The following is a 14,987-nucleotide window of genomic DNA, read 5'->3' on the forward strand; positions in this document are numbered from 1 at the left end:
TAAATAATACGGTGTACACAGGTATAAACACCATTTGCCTTGACTTACACTTTTCAGGGACGAAGAACAACACTGTTTTCTTATGCTGTCCCAAATTACGTGATGTTCTAATATACCTGAATCCTACATATGCGCTGAAAAAAAGATGTTGTTAAAAAAACACTGGAATGTTAATAGAGGGTTTTACTCAGGGGGCCCACTTTAGATAGCAACATGCCCGTTTACAGAGCCTAGGCTGCATTAACACAGAATTTCTGGACATGTAGCGGATTTATTGTGCGGAGATATTGACTGTTTTGACAATAAGTGCTCTTCAAAATCGCTGACTCTACCTTAAAGTTGATTAAACATATTTATCTATTTCTAATTTTTAAAAAGTAGCTAACCACTAACATTAATCTTGACTGACAGAAAGAACAAATAGTTGAACTAAGGCTACTTGTGTGAGTAATGTATTTTAACATCACCTAATAAGTAGGACTCAGTCCATAAAATGTGCAAATTATTAAGTTAACAAAATGAAGACGGTATTATGTTGCTCCTCTCCATGAGCGTTAACAAAGGCTAGAACAACATTCAAAGTTTTATTGTCATAGGCAGAAGGTACAAGTTGCACTTTAAAATTATATATTTTTTTCTGTGAACACTTAGTGGGTATCCAAATTTAAAAAGTCACATAATGCAGCAAGTACAACAAAGTACGATCATGAACATTATACAACTAATCATATTCCATCATAAAAAAAGGCAAGCCCTCCCCAGTTCTCTTTTCTGTTGTGTCTTCTGTGCTAATTGTCCTACAGTCCCCAAGTCAGTTCTTCCTGTTGTCAATTCCTCTTAGACTTTGTGTTGTCAGTGTGTGTCTGGGCTGCTGATAGCTGCCTCCATGCATCCACAATGAGCGCCAGCGGTATGACAATCCAAAGCGCATTCATGAACACAAAGTAGAACCAGAAGTAGATTGGGTGTCCCAGCTCACTGTGAGAATAACCATCCCTGTGCTCGGTGAAGAAGTAGAGCACTGCTCCATACAGCTGACCTGGAATCAGATTATGGAAAAAGACTTATGTTAATATGATAAACAACAGCAAACTAACCAAAGCTGGGAACTTGCTTAAAAGTGAATGTAGAAGCGTCACTCTCTTACCTAATGAAATTATAAGTTGCAGAACAAATCTGTAGGGCTTGTTAGTTATGAAGGCAAACACAGCCCAAAAGCTAAAAGGTCCCCATAACAATGCAGTCACGGTCTCCATACACACAGTGAAGTTGTCCTCTCTAGATAGATAAGAACAATTACAGTTAGTTCCAGCTCCTTTTTTGACGTCAAAGTTTGATCATGGTTCTGTGCAAAGATGAACTCACATTACATATCGACTGTCTCCTTTGGAATACTCTTTCCCTGTGAGAGAGAAGTAAAAGCACATTCAGACTGCACCTTTCCATTTTATACACTTTAATGAACATTTCGTTTCTTTGTTTAGTACTCACACAGCTGAGACAGGAAGCTCTGGTCTCCTGGAATAATATCATGATACAGTGAGAACCAGCCCTCAATGACGGCATGAATGAAACCACAAACGGCGAACCAGCACACAGCTAGACGCCTCCATGTACCCAGCCTGCCAGTGGCCCCTCTCTGGCCGGTGATCAGCCAGGTGACAAGCAGAAACAGCCCAGACACAGAAAACAGGAAGACCAGGATCTCTGACATAGATCGGTCATTGGCAACATAGGTGGGAATCAAAAGGTCCCGTGGCCAGTAGGGATGTAGATGTCCAGTTGCTGATGCGGCATCCATAATCTCTTTCAAGGAACTATTGTCAACAGTAAAAAAAATAATGATAATAATAATTTTAATAAATCCACATTATATGACTATAGAGATGATATGCATTCACGTTATATAAAATGATTGAGCACACTATTCACTGTGCTTCATTGCAATGAACTTGCATTGAGTTAATGAAACGTTATTTATCACAAATGTACAATGCTTGGTTATAACAGGTAAGGTTACATTCAACGAGGTCAATAGTGGGCAAAATCAATATAATGAATGTGTTTTTTCCTTACCAGTGAAGCTACCAAAGTGGGGATCCAGGCGCACAGAGTTTGTCGTCTATTTGCATTTAAAAGTATTACGTAAAGTCAAAAATTATAATGTTTTGACCGTCTAAAATTCCACATCTGTCGAGATCTAATTACACGGCAATACAGTTCACAGTGCAGATCGATACATTCAAACGCGGAACTCATAAGAGTAGGGGGCGTTTGCCTGTGATTGCAAAGACCAATCACACGACAGCATGCGTTGCGCTAGCAGCACATGCGATCTTCTGACCCGCTGATTGGCTCTTTCTCTCGGAACATGTACGTCGTCGCTGCTACCCCCACCAATGAAACGTGTCTCGTACTCCAAAATACATTACCTTCTTTTAGGAAAGATGTTTGCAATGGTAAATGAATAACTTTTTTCACATGAAACTTTTTCATCTGCTCAGTCCACTGAATTTGTATGTATACATTCACCTTAGTCCAAGGTAAAGATAAATGTGTTCGAATGAGAAGTAGAAAGAATTCCCCCTTACCGTGTCAGGTTGTTATCCCTGCCGTGTCCCGGATTCGAACCAGGGTTGCCGCGGCCACAACGCAGAGTACTCGAACACGGCGAGCAACAGGGAGTGGTGCCGCCAGTTTTAACATAAGGGTTTATGAAGCCCTCAGAATTGGATCCATCTTTTGCATGTCGATGGCAACGCAGTGTACTGTAGAGAATGAATGGGGAAAGTTAAGAGAGTTAAGCGCGAGTGTCAGAAAGCAGAGAAATACCCTGCGTAACCTACAATCAGGTATTCCTTCTTAGGAAACGTTTGTCATGTTTTCGTTACATCTATTTTACACATATAAAAAAAATAGGCTACTCAAGTGTATGTATCAGTCCCATATGGTCTAGCGGTTAGGATTCCTGGTTTTCACCCAGGCGGCCCGGGTTCGACTCCCGGTATGGGAACTACTCTTTTGTGTTTTTATGTCTTTAAATGCACATCATTGGTATTTGCTACTATAGAATACTAATACTACTAGACTCTCCCAAATGATCTAATGGCATACATTTAAAGGTGTAATACTTTATCATGATTTCGTTGTTTTACTGCTATGGACGTTTGACGTTAACCACATCACGTGACGATGCGTCACATGCTACACGGAAGTAGTACCCCTCTTGGATTTCAATCCATGATCTTGATCCGTTGCGGTTTGTTTTTAACGTTAAGCGGCAGATTTCTGGAAGAAACTACGGCGTTTTGACTTGTTTGTTTGAGAAGGTACTCAGGCTAGTATAAAAAGTCGATATGGGTGTGTCAGAATTTGAGGAATCATCTCTGTTAATGGACGAGAAGCTGCTCCGTTTCATGGACCAGCTGGAGTTGCTGGAGGAGAAACGAGCCGCTCTCAACTCTCTCATAGAGCAGGTAAAACATAAAAACCATGACGAGTTTTCATTTTTGTAGAAGGCCTATTCATGTGGGTAGAAATATGTAATGTTCTGTTACCATTTCGTGTTCCCACACAGGGATGGTTTTCCATTTCCAAGGCTCGATATTCCATGGGAAACAAACAAGTCTCTGCACTTCAGTATGCTAGTGAGATAGATCCACTGGTCTGCGTTCATGCAAGGTGAGGAATCGAACTTGGATGCACCGAGGTAAATGTTGTTTACTCAAATTAAAATTGACTTAGATTTATGTGTTACAGAACACTGGACAATTTTGACGTGGATTTTTGCACAGAAAGGGCTCAACAAAAGTGTATTAATGAGGCTGGAAAAGAGGCAAAGTCTATAGAAAATGTTGGACCTCAAGAAGAAGGTAAGTCTGGTACAGTAACAGTCCCTGTGGAGTTAGCATGTTGTTTACATTAACTATGAACCTAAATATTGTTTATCTTTTCAATCGTATGGATTCATAGGTATCAGGAGAAGAAACAAACCAGAAAAAGATATTGCAAAGAGAGATGCAAGTGAAGAAGCAAGTAGGGTGACAGCTACTGAAGTGATTCCAGTAAGAAAAAGTGAACAGAATCCTCAGCAAGATCCACTGAAATGGTTTGGGATTCTGGTGCCACAATCTCTCAAACAAGCACAGTCATCCTTCAAGCAAGGTATGCTGTTAATTTTCTTAAAGGTTTTGTATCCTTTTTTTGTTTTAAAGCTACATTTTTTTTCTGCTAATATGTGCTTAATATGGATGGGCGTGACTCGTGAGTGATCGACTCCGAGTCCTCGAGTATCCTTGTTTCAAATTACCATGAACCTTGCACCTTCCTGCGTGTTATTTTAATTTATTTGTTTATTTACTGTTACATATCTTCACCATTTGTTCAACATTAAGTCAAGTAAATTGTGACCCGCTTATTTAATTACTTTTTTGTTATGAACATTTTTTTTTGAACTTGTGAAAAATTTATCCATAATATCATGGTAACTTTGACTGTTTTATTGAAAATAAGCATGGGGTACGTTATATTGTGTATATAGCAAAGTATGCACCAGAGAAATAAAACATTCACCAATGTATTTAATATAACTAAGCATGCTGCAAATACAGAGTCACACAATAATGACAACCTGTCTGCAATGTTGGAACATTAGCTAAAAGATACAGAATGCAGAGATTTGCAATACACTACCCTCCACATTCACATAAACTGACACAATAAGAAACAATTGACAATTACCTAGTCTGTACCACATTATGTCATGGAGTAATTAACTGTATCCCCACTTAATGTGTATGCCTGAGCAATCTCATTTAATTTTAGTGTCTGCTGGACACATGTTGTTTTGCTTTGTTCGATTTGGCAGGTTTTCTATTTTGATTTTCTGCATTGTCTTTATTTGCAGCAGCGTCTTTTTTTGCCATTTGCTTGTGTTTTCTTTAGTTACAATGTGTTGATTTCAGGGCCACATTATGTCCTTGAATATCTTCAGCACAGAATCATATATGGATCTCTCTCTCTCTCTCAATATATATACTGATATCTATGTGTATAGTAGTGCATGCTTATACTTACAACACATGGCTATATATAGCAATGGATATATGCATGCAGTTAAATTTAACATCTTATTGGCATGCTGCCACAGCATGCATGTGACACAACACTCCTAACTAGGCTTATACTTAGACCACTGTTAATATATTGGTGACAATGTTTAAAAACAAATGAAATATCGGATATAGGCCTATCTATTGGTGTATTACTGCTTTCCCTAATCCTTTATTATCTCTCCTTTTTTCTGTTGCATTTCAGTCATAGAGCTGTCAGCTGAGATTGCAACCCTTCAGACTGCAGTTATAAAAACCAGACAACAGCTGAAAAACATGAAGAGCAAGTACATTGTCCAGCAGCAAGCGACAAAAACCCTGTTGGACGAGGTGGCAGAGCCTGTGGCCACAGAGCGCGAGACATTGGCGTCATAGATAATGCTTCACGGCTAACTGAACTCAAAAATCACCATTGTAGAGGATTTTGAAGAGAAGTTGTAGTAGTTCCCACTGAATGATTTATTGGTTAAAATTATTGTCTTGTTTTATGCTGTTTTACCGATAAATATGTGGCCTGTTTGAGATGGATGTGTTTGAGAAGGCTGGGATTTACTCTGACTCAATAAAACCTGTGTTGTAGACTCAATAATTAATAAATATAAACACAATCTTTTTCAAATGTTTTCAATGAATAATGATAATTTACTAATCATTTGTGGATCCATTAATAAGATCCAGTTTAGGGATGCCAAGTTGTCAAAACATTTTTTTTAAAGTTAATGAAAATAATCCAGTTTTGGTTATCAATTTATAAGTTGCTAAATATATTATGGTCCACATCCTCTGCAGCTCTTTTCTAGAAAGAGAAAATAGTCCAACATGTTGAGAAGCTATATTGTATGATGGTTTATGTTGTAAAAACATGTACTTAATTATTTGTCTTTCATTTTTAGGCCTATGTGTATTTGTATTGCTTTTCCCTTAATAAATATTTAGCCTAATAATGGCTACGTATTAAAAAAAAACTATTCTCAATATTGAAGTCCAATCCAAAAATATGCCTATAATTTCAAAGCAGAGAAAAACGGCCTCGTCTTATTCAGATGGCACGAGGGTCATTGAAAACATTTGACTGAGCGTCACCACCCTCGGATGCAAGCAGAATTGGCTAGGAACAGACGAGTATCACCGGGAACTGTCGAAACGGGGTAAGAAACCAGAAACTCCCGTTTATTGTGTGCAGGCTACTTCCTGGTCAAATTATGGTAGCCTAGTCTGTAAACCTCCATGAACCACAGCGCTCAGTCTCCTCTTCACTGCGTCCGAACGACAGATGGGAGCGCGCTGACAACGGATGTAGCCTCTGTAGGCTATTATATTAAATGTGTGCAGACATCCACAGCAGCCCGATTGTGGCCGATTTCGGACGCACAAGCGACGCAACTCCTACTTGGAATACAATTTTCTTTTGTCTGCGCAACGGGCAGCAACCTTTTTTTTGTTTTAAATGTGTGATCAGGGATTGGGAGGTAAACACGCTGGCCTGTGCTCATGATTACAGCCGAGGTGAGATTGATACCTCCGACTCCGATTGTCCTTGATCGCAAGTTGATTTTTTACTTCGGAGCAGAGGAACTGTGGGCTCCAATGGCGTCAGTTTCAAAGGTGTCTATTCTGGATTACTTTAATATTGTGTTTGAAGGTGAAAATGGCAAAATCGAGTCGAACTGCAAGGCTTGTGGTACCAGAATCCAGGCGAAGCGGAGTGTCACGTCCAACTTCGTAACGCATCTCAAGGTAATTATTTTAAATGAATGAATTGTATCCTTGTAATATGTAAGGACTAAGCTGTGAACGTCAGAAACAGCTTGCCTTATAGCATATTTTTTATACATAGGCTACTACACAATATCATCTACATTAACCCTGTTGAGACTGTTGCTGCTTTACAAGGGGAATTTACCCTATACCCATACTGTGTCCTCTTCCACATTAGAACAAGCAGTGTGGTGTAGAGATATAGCCTATATGAGCTACACTTAAAGCAGTGATGTAACTGTTCTACCTGTCAACCAGTAACACTGTTGTGCCCATACTGTCTCTCTCCCTCTCAGCGGAAGCACCAGGCTATGTATGATGACTTTGTGAAAAGGAAGGATATGAAGAGAGAGGGTTACTCCTCTGCTTCCCTGCATAGTTTCACCACCAATGGAGGGAATGCCCGCTTCACTCTCCCCATCAGTCCTGGAGTAGGAGTGGGAGGAGGAGGAGGTGTTGGAGGAATGGGAACTGTGGAGGGAGGAAGCTCTGGAGTAGGGCTGACCAAGTTTGACAGACATGACCCACGGCAGGTGCGCCTCATGGTCCTATCATTGTCAGAGATGCAAATAACCTGATATCTGAAATATCTATTGTGGCATGATTGCAATGAAATCATTTGCTGAACAAGGGTAATTTGCGTTGTTTTTTTGTCACCGCAGGTTCTGATTTCCGAGGCTATAGCTAAGATGATAGTGCGCGATCTGCAGCCAGTGTCAATAGTGGAAAATCGAGGCTTCCGAGAGCTGCTTCAGCTCTTAGAGCCACGGTATACTCCCGAGCCCCAGCACTACATCCAGAGCCAGCTCCTCCCGGCCTACGCCTATCAGGCCCAGCTGGCAACCTGTCAGGCCCTGGCCTCAGCACACGCCCTCAGCCTCAGCCTGGATCTCTGGAGGGGCTTCACTGGAGCCACTTCAGGGTAAGGAGGTAAAATCAACCAACAAACCACATGATTCCCCCCACTTTGTTGGACTTCTTCGCTAATCACTCCTCTTCTCTCTCTTTCTCCTTCTTCAGGTACCTTGGCGTCACCTGCCATTTTCTCACGGCTGATTGGCAGATGCGTTCGGCTCTCCTGGCGTGTCTCCCCCTGACTGGGAGCAGCAGCTCTGGTAATCGCGTGCTGTCAGATTTTGACGAAGTGTGTCATTCTCACGGCGTGTCGGGGAGGGCGTTTCGTGTCGTGGCTGACTCTTGCCTAGCGACGCCCACCGTGAAGCCATGTTGTCTCCCTGGTTTCCTGGTGTCGCCTCCTCTCGCTGACAGACAAAGTGAAGATGAGGAAGAAGAGGTGGGCAATTGTACTAGCGTGGAGGGAGGAGGGGTCAGGAATGGACACGGAAACGGTGGAGAGGAAGGGGAATGGGAGGACTCGTGGGTGCAGGGTCTGGGTGTCTGTCGGGTGGACTGTTTCTCTCGCTCTCTGGAGCAGTGCGTCAGAGAGGGCTTACGCTCCTGTCCACAGCTCTCTTCCACACTGGCCAAGGCCGCCTGTTTCTACACCTACGTTACCTCTGCCGTTCCACCCGAGAAACTAAGCCAGGTGTTTGACGGTCCTGGGTCGATCGTGGCCGGACAAGGAAACACCCCTTCTGCAGCAAGAGACTGGGTTGCTCAGCTTAAGGTACTATGATATTTGATATAGTGTGACCTTAAATTGTTTATAACAAATTATGAGCAGATATCGTGACATTCTGTAGTGTTCATTTAAGCTTTTATATGATAGCAACTATTGTAAAGGTGGAGTCAGCGATTCTGAAGAAGGCTTGTTGTCAAACTCACTTTTTGTCAACATCTGTGAATATCTCCTCCTGATCCGCTACCTGTCCGTACTGTGTGTGTGTGCTGGTTGGTCCGAGCGCATTTGTTTACATATCAGTTTACGATGCCTAGGCTGTGTAGGGGGCTGTTTCAGCAAGACTGTTATTTAGAGACAGAAAGATGCTAACATTTCTGGAAGGACACAATCTACCAGTGTCTTTTCGTACTTCTTAAAATGTTTTTTTTATTTATTTTTTTAACTCAGGTGCTTCGGCGGCTGCTGGACTCGGTGGAGTTCCTGGAGGAGGTGAGTGGTCCAGGGGAGCTGGCGCTGGGGGCTTCAGAGAGAGCCATGTTAAGGGAGCTTACTGACACTTTGGAGCCCTTCACTGAGGCCTGGGACATGGTGCATGGGGACAGACAGGCGGACATGCAGACAGACCGGCATGTGGCCATCAGCCTGGTTCTGCCTTGTGTTCTTGGCCTTCGGAAGCATCTCTCTGAGACATCCACCCCCCACTGCCCCTCTCTCCCGGTGGGCCTCAGCCGGGCTCTGGAGAGTCGGCTGGCCCCTATCCTGGAGGATCCCCTCTACATCGCTGCCACCGCCCTGGACCCTCAGTTCAAGCTCACGTGGAGCAGCAACCCCGACTGGCACAGACAGGTTCTCATAGAGGAGTTATCCAAACATTCAGCGTCCTCAGGTCCAGTCGACCCCAACACAGACCTCCATCCTCCATCCCAGACCCCTCCTGTGCCGGCGCCCATCTCGGCCCTTTCCCGGCCCTGTAAGCTGTTCTCTTTCATCAAGCAGAGACCCACAACACAGGCCAAGAGCCTGGAGCAGGAGGTGGCCGTCTACCTGCGAGAGGAACCCACGGACGAGGAGGCTTTGCATTACTGGCGGCGTAAGGCAATTGACTTTCCGCTGCTTACCCAGGTAGCCAAGAGGGCATTCACCATACCTGCTTGTGGCACTGCAGTGGAGAGCATTTTCATTAGTGCTGGGCACAGTCTGCGGCCAGAGAGAGGCCGCGTCTTACCAAAGAACCTGGAGACGCTCATCTACCTCAAAGCCAACTACAGATTGTTATGGACTTAAAGCTAGGAGTCAAGCTTTTATTTTACCCGAATAGCAACTGATGACTTTATATCAGAGCTGCGCTAGTAACATAACATAGTCCTCATTCTACGCATCATTTTGACACGAGATGGAATGAATTTCCCCGGATTTCCGAGCCAAGGCTCAGTCTTTGTTCTTGAGAAGGGTTTTGTGGACTGCAGTAGGTGTGGATTGCTGTCTGTTTATCATGTAGCCTGCATACACCCCATGCTGTTGACCAAGGGAACTAGAAACAGATCAATACTAAAGCATTTTCTCTGACATTATTTTGCCTAATCAGGATCTCCAGACAACCAACAGGACCACAAAGCCCCCGCTTTCTCTCTCTCATTCTCCCTCCCCCAAAGACAGCCTGTGTCTTTACCAGCCAACATCATCGCATACTGTTGCACATGATTTATTTTTATAACCCGAGAGTTTGTGACTCATTCGTTTGATTTTGTTTTTGAAGGAAGGCCTCAGCTGCTAAAGTGAATCATCCACTTGTTCTATTTTCTGTCTGTATGTACAGTATGTCTCAACGACACTGGGACGTCATAATAAATTAGTTCAACTTCTGAACGCAGAAGTGTGTGCAGTTTGCAGATGTTAGTGCACTCATGCATGTGTGCACATTAGACACCTTTCATTCTTTATTTTTTGCGATTACAGAAAAGCTGAAATCTTGATATATCTCATTTTCTGAACCTAATTTATGTATGCTTTTTCTCTGATGTGTTTTGTATTGCCACGTGCTCTTTTGGAGTGGAGGACAATTCCATTTCATTTTTCTTTATGAGCACATTCTTTTCTTTTTTCTTCAATTTCATGTCTATTTCTACTTCTGAACTTTTTGGAATTGAAATGGGTTTGACCCTGCTTCTGCCCCAGGAAACTAGCAGAGGACCTGTGCATGTGGCACAACAGTCTTTAGCTTTGTCTAACCTCATTGAAATATTTAGAAACCTCTTTGAAGGAGAAACTGTGAATTTTGCACTGTGTGCGTTTGTCTTTATTTACCTCTGTTACTCAGGGCTGGGCCAGTGGGGAGCCAGGGTAATTGTATGTAATTCCATTACAGTTTAATTTGAGTCAGCAGGAAGCTAGCAGTCACATCCTACACAGTACTTCTCTCCAAAGCCAATGAGGCTCACACAACCTTATCACTTCAGTACTTACACGTAAATGGCAGAAAACTATTTGTAGCCACTGTTCTCTAATGCTACATCTGAAGGGGCAAGCTGCTCCAATGCATTAAGTAATGTTTGGTGATAGATAAGGAACAGGAACACAACAGAATCAATGATTTTGAGGATGGCTGGCTGTGATGGAATCGCAATAGATCTGATTAGAAGGGCTGTCACAAGGATCTCTTTTTTCACCAACCGCAAAGCACCTTCATCCCAGTCTTTACCTTTTTCCTTTGTTGTTCAAAACCACTTCAGAGGGAGTGTGCCAGTCTGTGTGAGATCCATTACGATTCCCCTCATAGATCATAATTATAAAAGATGGCTGTGATCTTAATGATTCTCGCCCCAGGATGTCTCTCAGGATCTAGTTGGGTTGCTTGCTAGATATCCACAGTGTGATGTGTCAGGGTGTTTTGCTCATCCCCAAGGGGTGTGTTGTTGTTTGCGACTGAATGTGGAGCAGCAGTCTCTCCCCCCCCCCAACACACACACACACACACACACACACACCCACCCACCCACACTCCCCCTCCAGGCTGTGACAGCTCATCCATATGAGTTAGACAAGCAAGCAGGGCTGCAGTCCTGTTGGTAATTGCCTCTGAAATGAATTACTTGGCAGGGAGACAGGCTGAGGGAGGGGAGAAAATTGTAATTGAACTGCCTCCTCCCTTATGCCTTACGTTATTACATCTGCAGTGCAGAAAGGCATTTTCTGACCGCTCATAGACACACATACAGAAAAATACACACACTCTTCAAAGACAAATTCCTCCCCTCCCCCACACCATGTCCTCAGCAGAGGACCATACTGATGCAGTGTGATTCAATAGATTGATTGTTCCCAGGCTCACACTAGGCTACACTTCTCTCTCAAACTATTGCTATAGCATATACACATACTCTAATACACACTGTTTTTGTGTGTATTTGTTTGTACAATATAGCTCCCAATCTTCCCCTATTCGGGGTGCCCTTTAGCTGACCTGTATTGCTGAGACCTAATGGGGTCCAGGACATTGGAGTTGGCAAAAACAAAAGTGGTGTTTAGTATCAAGAGAGCCCTAGTTACCCCATATACACAGACACTCACACAGCCAAGCGCCGTTATTAATAACCTGCCGGTTGCTGCTGCCTGTTGACAGTCAAAGCCTGATGGGTGGATTGAAGAGCTACCTCTTGTTTAGTTTAAGGTTTATACAACGAATGTGCAAGTTTCCTTTTGTTCTTTTGGCAACTGTATAAAGAGTATGAGATTCTTCTCATCAACATATGGGCAATCACTCTTGTGTTGCCCCATTGGCCTTTTAACAGCTAGGGCATGGAATGGGGGGGTGAGTTAATTTAGTCACCTATTCAAGCCCGTGCCAGCTATGCACATGTTATGAGTCCAGCCACAGCACAATAGGATCTATTTCTGTAAGTGCACTGGGGTTATCACTCCACTTAGACCTAGCTCTCTCTCCCTCCCTCTCTTTCTCTGACGCTGGCATCCATTTACGCAGAATCATGGCAGACAGAAACAGCCGGTTGACCGTTAAGAAGAAAGAGAAGAAGGTGGAAAACAAAACGAATGATGACAAGGAGAAAGAGAAAGAAAAGGTGAAGGAGAAAGTTGTGAAAAGGCCAGAGAAAGTTGTAAAGAAGCCAGAGAAGACCCCAGAGTCGGCCAAGACGGAAGGAGAGAAGACGAACGGGGAAAGTGCAGGAGCAACAGGAGCTGAGGCAAAGAGCCCTGAGGAAAATGGAGAGTTCGAGCCCATTGAACTGCCACCGTTTGAGATTGTCACTGGGTGAGTCAAATGTAATTCATAGTTAGTAGAGTCAGTTTGTCATACTACCTGCTCTTTATCTCGTCTACGTTTTGGTTATTTTGTAGTTGAGGTATTTTTCTGTATGTTTCCGTTAGTCATATTTTTCACAATGTGTGTTCTATAGTTTTTTTCAAGTGAGGAAAAATACTAATGTCTTGCACCTGCTGCCATTCTCACTAACCCCAGTGGTAAGAATAGGGATGAGTCACATAGCCGCCACAGATGCCCACTATATCACTAAGCCTAGCATCTGTTCCCCAGCCTTTGAGTATACACTTTTTGATAGCAAAGCTATAAAAAGATCTATTTGTGTAATCCACCTAGCTGTTTATGAACTGGACTATAACAATGGATTAACATAGAAAGACTTGTTTTGTACAGTGGCTGATTTCTGAAGGGCCTGGCACATCCCCAGATCGAGGGGATGATGTGAAAGCCAAAAATATTTATAGAAACTTCTTCAATCTTTTATTCCCTGTGTCACCACTGTCGATAGAGAAGACTCACTGTCTCTGTCACTGTTTCTTGGATGGTTGACAAATTCATCACAAAAGTAGTGACTCTGTCTTGCTCTTAGTGTCAGGCAAGAAAGTGAGTGAGCGCCTTTTCACCTGGACTGCCATTCCCAGCTGGGCTGTCATGCACAATGATTAAAGGGTGACAGATGATTTTGAACGCACTGTTGGTAGAGACAGTAGGCCTACATCACGTTGATTGTTTCTCTCCACTGTATTATGCTACTATAACCTTCATGCAATAATTAGCCAGTTAGTGCTTTCAAACCAGGTGGAACACTTGCTTTGGTATTAACTGAAAGGAAAAAAGAACGTAGTATTTGATGCATGGAAATTCCCACTTTCCAAATTTCCACCAGAGAACAGATGAGCCCGTTCTACTTCAAGTTTCAGTTCCGGAACGTGGAGTACTCGTCAGGGAGGAACAAGACCCTGCTGTGCTTTAGAGTGGATACACCAGGAGGCAGCACAGAGCCTGTGAAAGGTTATATGGAGGATGAACATGCCACAGCCCATGCAGAAGAGGCTTTCTTCCAACAAGTAATGAGCCCTCGCACGCAGCTTTATTGCTACTGTATCATGTCACACATTTGTTCACCCCAAGGTTTTCTCCTCTAAGCCTGGCTCCATGAATCCCCTCCACTCTTTTATTTTTCGTAGGTGCTCACCAACACTTCCCAAGAGTATGAGGTCACATGGTATGTCTCAACCAGTCCCTGTGTGTCCTGTGCAGCCAAGCTGGCAGCCATCCTCAAGCAGCGCAAAAATCTTCGTCTCTGCATATTCTGCTCCCGTCTCTTTGAGTGGGAGGAGCCAGAGATTGTAGAAGGGCTGCGGGCTCTGGTGAACGCAGGCTGCAAACTGCGGATGATGAAGCCGGCCGATTTCTCACTTGTTTGGGAAACCTATGTGGAGAAGGACGAGGACCAGACCTTTGCACCCTGGGAAGATTGTCAGGAGAACTACATCTACTATATGGAGAAACTGGCTGACATCCTCAAGTAGATGTGAGTCAGTTAGTATTGTGTTGAAGGCTTAGTATGCTTCTTCTGTCAGTGTCTTAATAATGACTGTGTCTTTTGCCCCCCATCTTGTTACAGGGGCACATGATGGACAAGATCTCAGCACTGACTGAACCTTGAAAATAGGCCAACCAATCACTAAACAATCTGCTACAGATTAATATTAGTTTGAATGAACACTCATGGCAACATTTTGTATTTTTTATTTTGATAATGGTATAGCTAGACACAAAAAGCTTGAATGTAGTTGAACAATGACACATAAAGAATATACAACTTTGGAATAGACTGAAATGTATCTACTGACATCTGGTGTTTGTTCAAAGAATTGAAAAGAATGAATGACAATTTCATACACACATCATAACATATGTACAGTGCACTATGTTGCACTTCTACAGCTATCACATGTGGACTAGAGGAGGAAGTGGGCATCCAGCCGTCAAACCCTGTGATCAGTGGACGACCCGCTCTACCTACTGAGTCCCAGCCACCCCTTTACATACCATAAATAATGTTTCATGTTTTAAGTGCTTTTAATGGTCAAATTATTATTACAACGTGAATTAAAATATGTACAATTCTCAACATTATTGTGCTAGTAAGTAATGTTCTGTGTAGAACAATCCTATACACATTCATACAGTACGTATAAGGTATGTTAGTCTGCACTTTGGTGAAGAGACATTCACAGTCAGCATAGTACGACTC

The 14,987-nt window shown here is 43.0% G+C and overlaps 4 protein-coding genes across 4 annotated transcripts; 3 read left to right on the top strand and 1 right to left on the bottom strand.

Moving 5' to 3' along the window:
- Positions 1-570: 570 nt before the first annotated feature.
- ebp (EBP cholestenol delta-isomerase) lies at positions 571-2,233 on the bottom strand. The gene is made up of 5 exons (XM_080030465.1): positions 2,077-2,233; positions 1,492-1,817; positions 1,366-1,402; positions 1,148-1,278; positions 571-1,039 (listed from the first exon to the last, which is right to left on the bottom strand). The coding sequence occupies exons 2-5, from the start codon at positions 1,799-1,801 to the stop codon at positions 828-830; spliced, it is 690 nt and encodes a 229-aa protein (XP_079886591.1). The 5' UTR covers positions 1,802-1,817; positions 2,077-2,233; the 3' UTR covers positions 571-827.
- A 983-nt stretch (positions 2,234-3,216) lies between these two features.
- On the top strand, positions 3,217-6,001 carry vma22 (vacuolar ATPase assembly factor VMA22). Its single transcript, XM_080030671.1, has 5 exons — positions 3,217-3,476; positions 3,578-3,681; positions 3,760-3,872; positions 3,973-4,164; positions 5,317-6,001. The coding sequence occupies exons 1-5, from the start codon at positions 3,357-3,359 to the stop codon at positions 5,484-5,486; spliced, it is 699 nt and encodes a 232-aa protein (XP_079886797.1). The 5' UTR covers positions 3,217-3,356; the 3' UTR covers positions 5,487-6,001.
- Positions 6,002-6,698: 697 nt separating this feature from the next.
- LOC307253514 (zinc finger BED domain-containing protein 4) lies at positions 6,699-9,735 on the top strand (the record flags this gene model as incomplete). The annotated part of the gene is made up of 5 exons (XM_080031621.1): positions 6,699-6,848; positions 7,166-7,402; positions 7,532-7,791; positions 7,890-8,496; positions 8,899-9,735. The coding sequence occupies 5 exons, from the start codon at positions 6,699-6,701 to the stop codon at positions 9,733-9,735; spliced, it is 2,091 nt and encodes a 696-aa protein (XP_079887747.1).
- A 2,684-nt stretch (positions 9,736-12,419) lies between these two features.
- apobec2b (apolipoprotein B mRNA editing enzyme, catalytic polypeptide-like 2b) lies at positions 12,420-14,494 on the top strand. Its single transcript, XM_080031551.1, has 4 exons — positions 12,420-12,718; positions 13,614-13,794; positions 13,915-14,261; positions 14,355-14,494. The coding sequence occupies exons 1-3, from the start codon at positions 12,435-12,437 to the stop codon at positions 14,257-14,259; spliced, it is 810 nt and encodes a 269-aa protein (XP_079887677.1). The 5' UTR covers positions 12,420-12,434; the 3' UTR covers positions 14,260-14,261; positions 14,355-14,494.
- Positions 14,495-14,987: the final 493 nt, after the last annotated feature.

This window comes from Ammodytes marinus (assembly GCF_949987685.1).
Source record: "Ammodytes marinus genome assembly, chromosome: 7".
NCBI classification, from domain to species: Eukaryota; Metazoa; Chordata; class Actinopteri; order Uranoscopiformes; family Ammodytidae; genus Ammodytes; species Ammodytes marinus.

Excerpts from the sequence above, each read along its gene's own strand:
- ebp (XM_080030465.1), bottom strand. The coding sequence starts at position 1,801 with ATGGATGCCGCATCAGCAACTGGACATCTACATCCCTACTGGCCACGG. Across the intron at positions 1,279-1,365 it reads GGAGACAGTCGATATGTAAT|AGAGGACAACTTCACTGTGT; the intron begins GTGAGTTCATCT and ends TTATCTATCTAG. Across the intron at positions 1,040-1,147 it reads GCAACTTATAATTTCATTAG|GTCAGCTGTATGGAGCAGTG; the intron begins GTAAGAGAGTGA and ends ATCTGATTCCAG.
- vma22 (XM_080030671.1), top strand. The coding sequence starts at position 3,357 with ATGGGTGTGTCAGAATTTGAGGAATCATCTCTGTTAATGGACGAGAAG. Across the intron at positions 3,682-3,759 it reads CTGGTCTGCGTTCATGCAAG|AACACTGGACAATTTTGACG; the intron begins GTGAGGAATCGA and ends TATGTGTTACAG. Across the intron at positions 3,873-3,972 it reads TGTTGGACCTCAAGAAGAAG|GTATCAGGAGAAGAAACAAA; the intron begins GTAAGTCTGGTA and ends ATGGATTCATAG.
- apobec2b (XM_080031551.1), top strand. The coding sequence starts at position 12,435 with ATGGCAGACAGAAACAGCCGGTTGACCGTTAAGAAGAAAGAGAAGAAG. Across the intron at positions 12,719-13,613 it reads CCGTTTGAGATTGTCACTGG|AGAACAGATGAGCCCGTTCT; the intron begins GTGAGTCAAATG and ends AATTTCCACCAG. Across the intron at positions 13,795-13,914 it reads AAGAGGCTTTCTTCCAACAA|GTGCTCACCAACACTTCCCA; the intron begins GTAATGAGCCCT and ends TATTTTTCGTAG.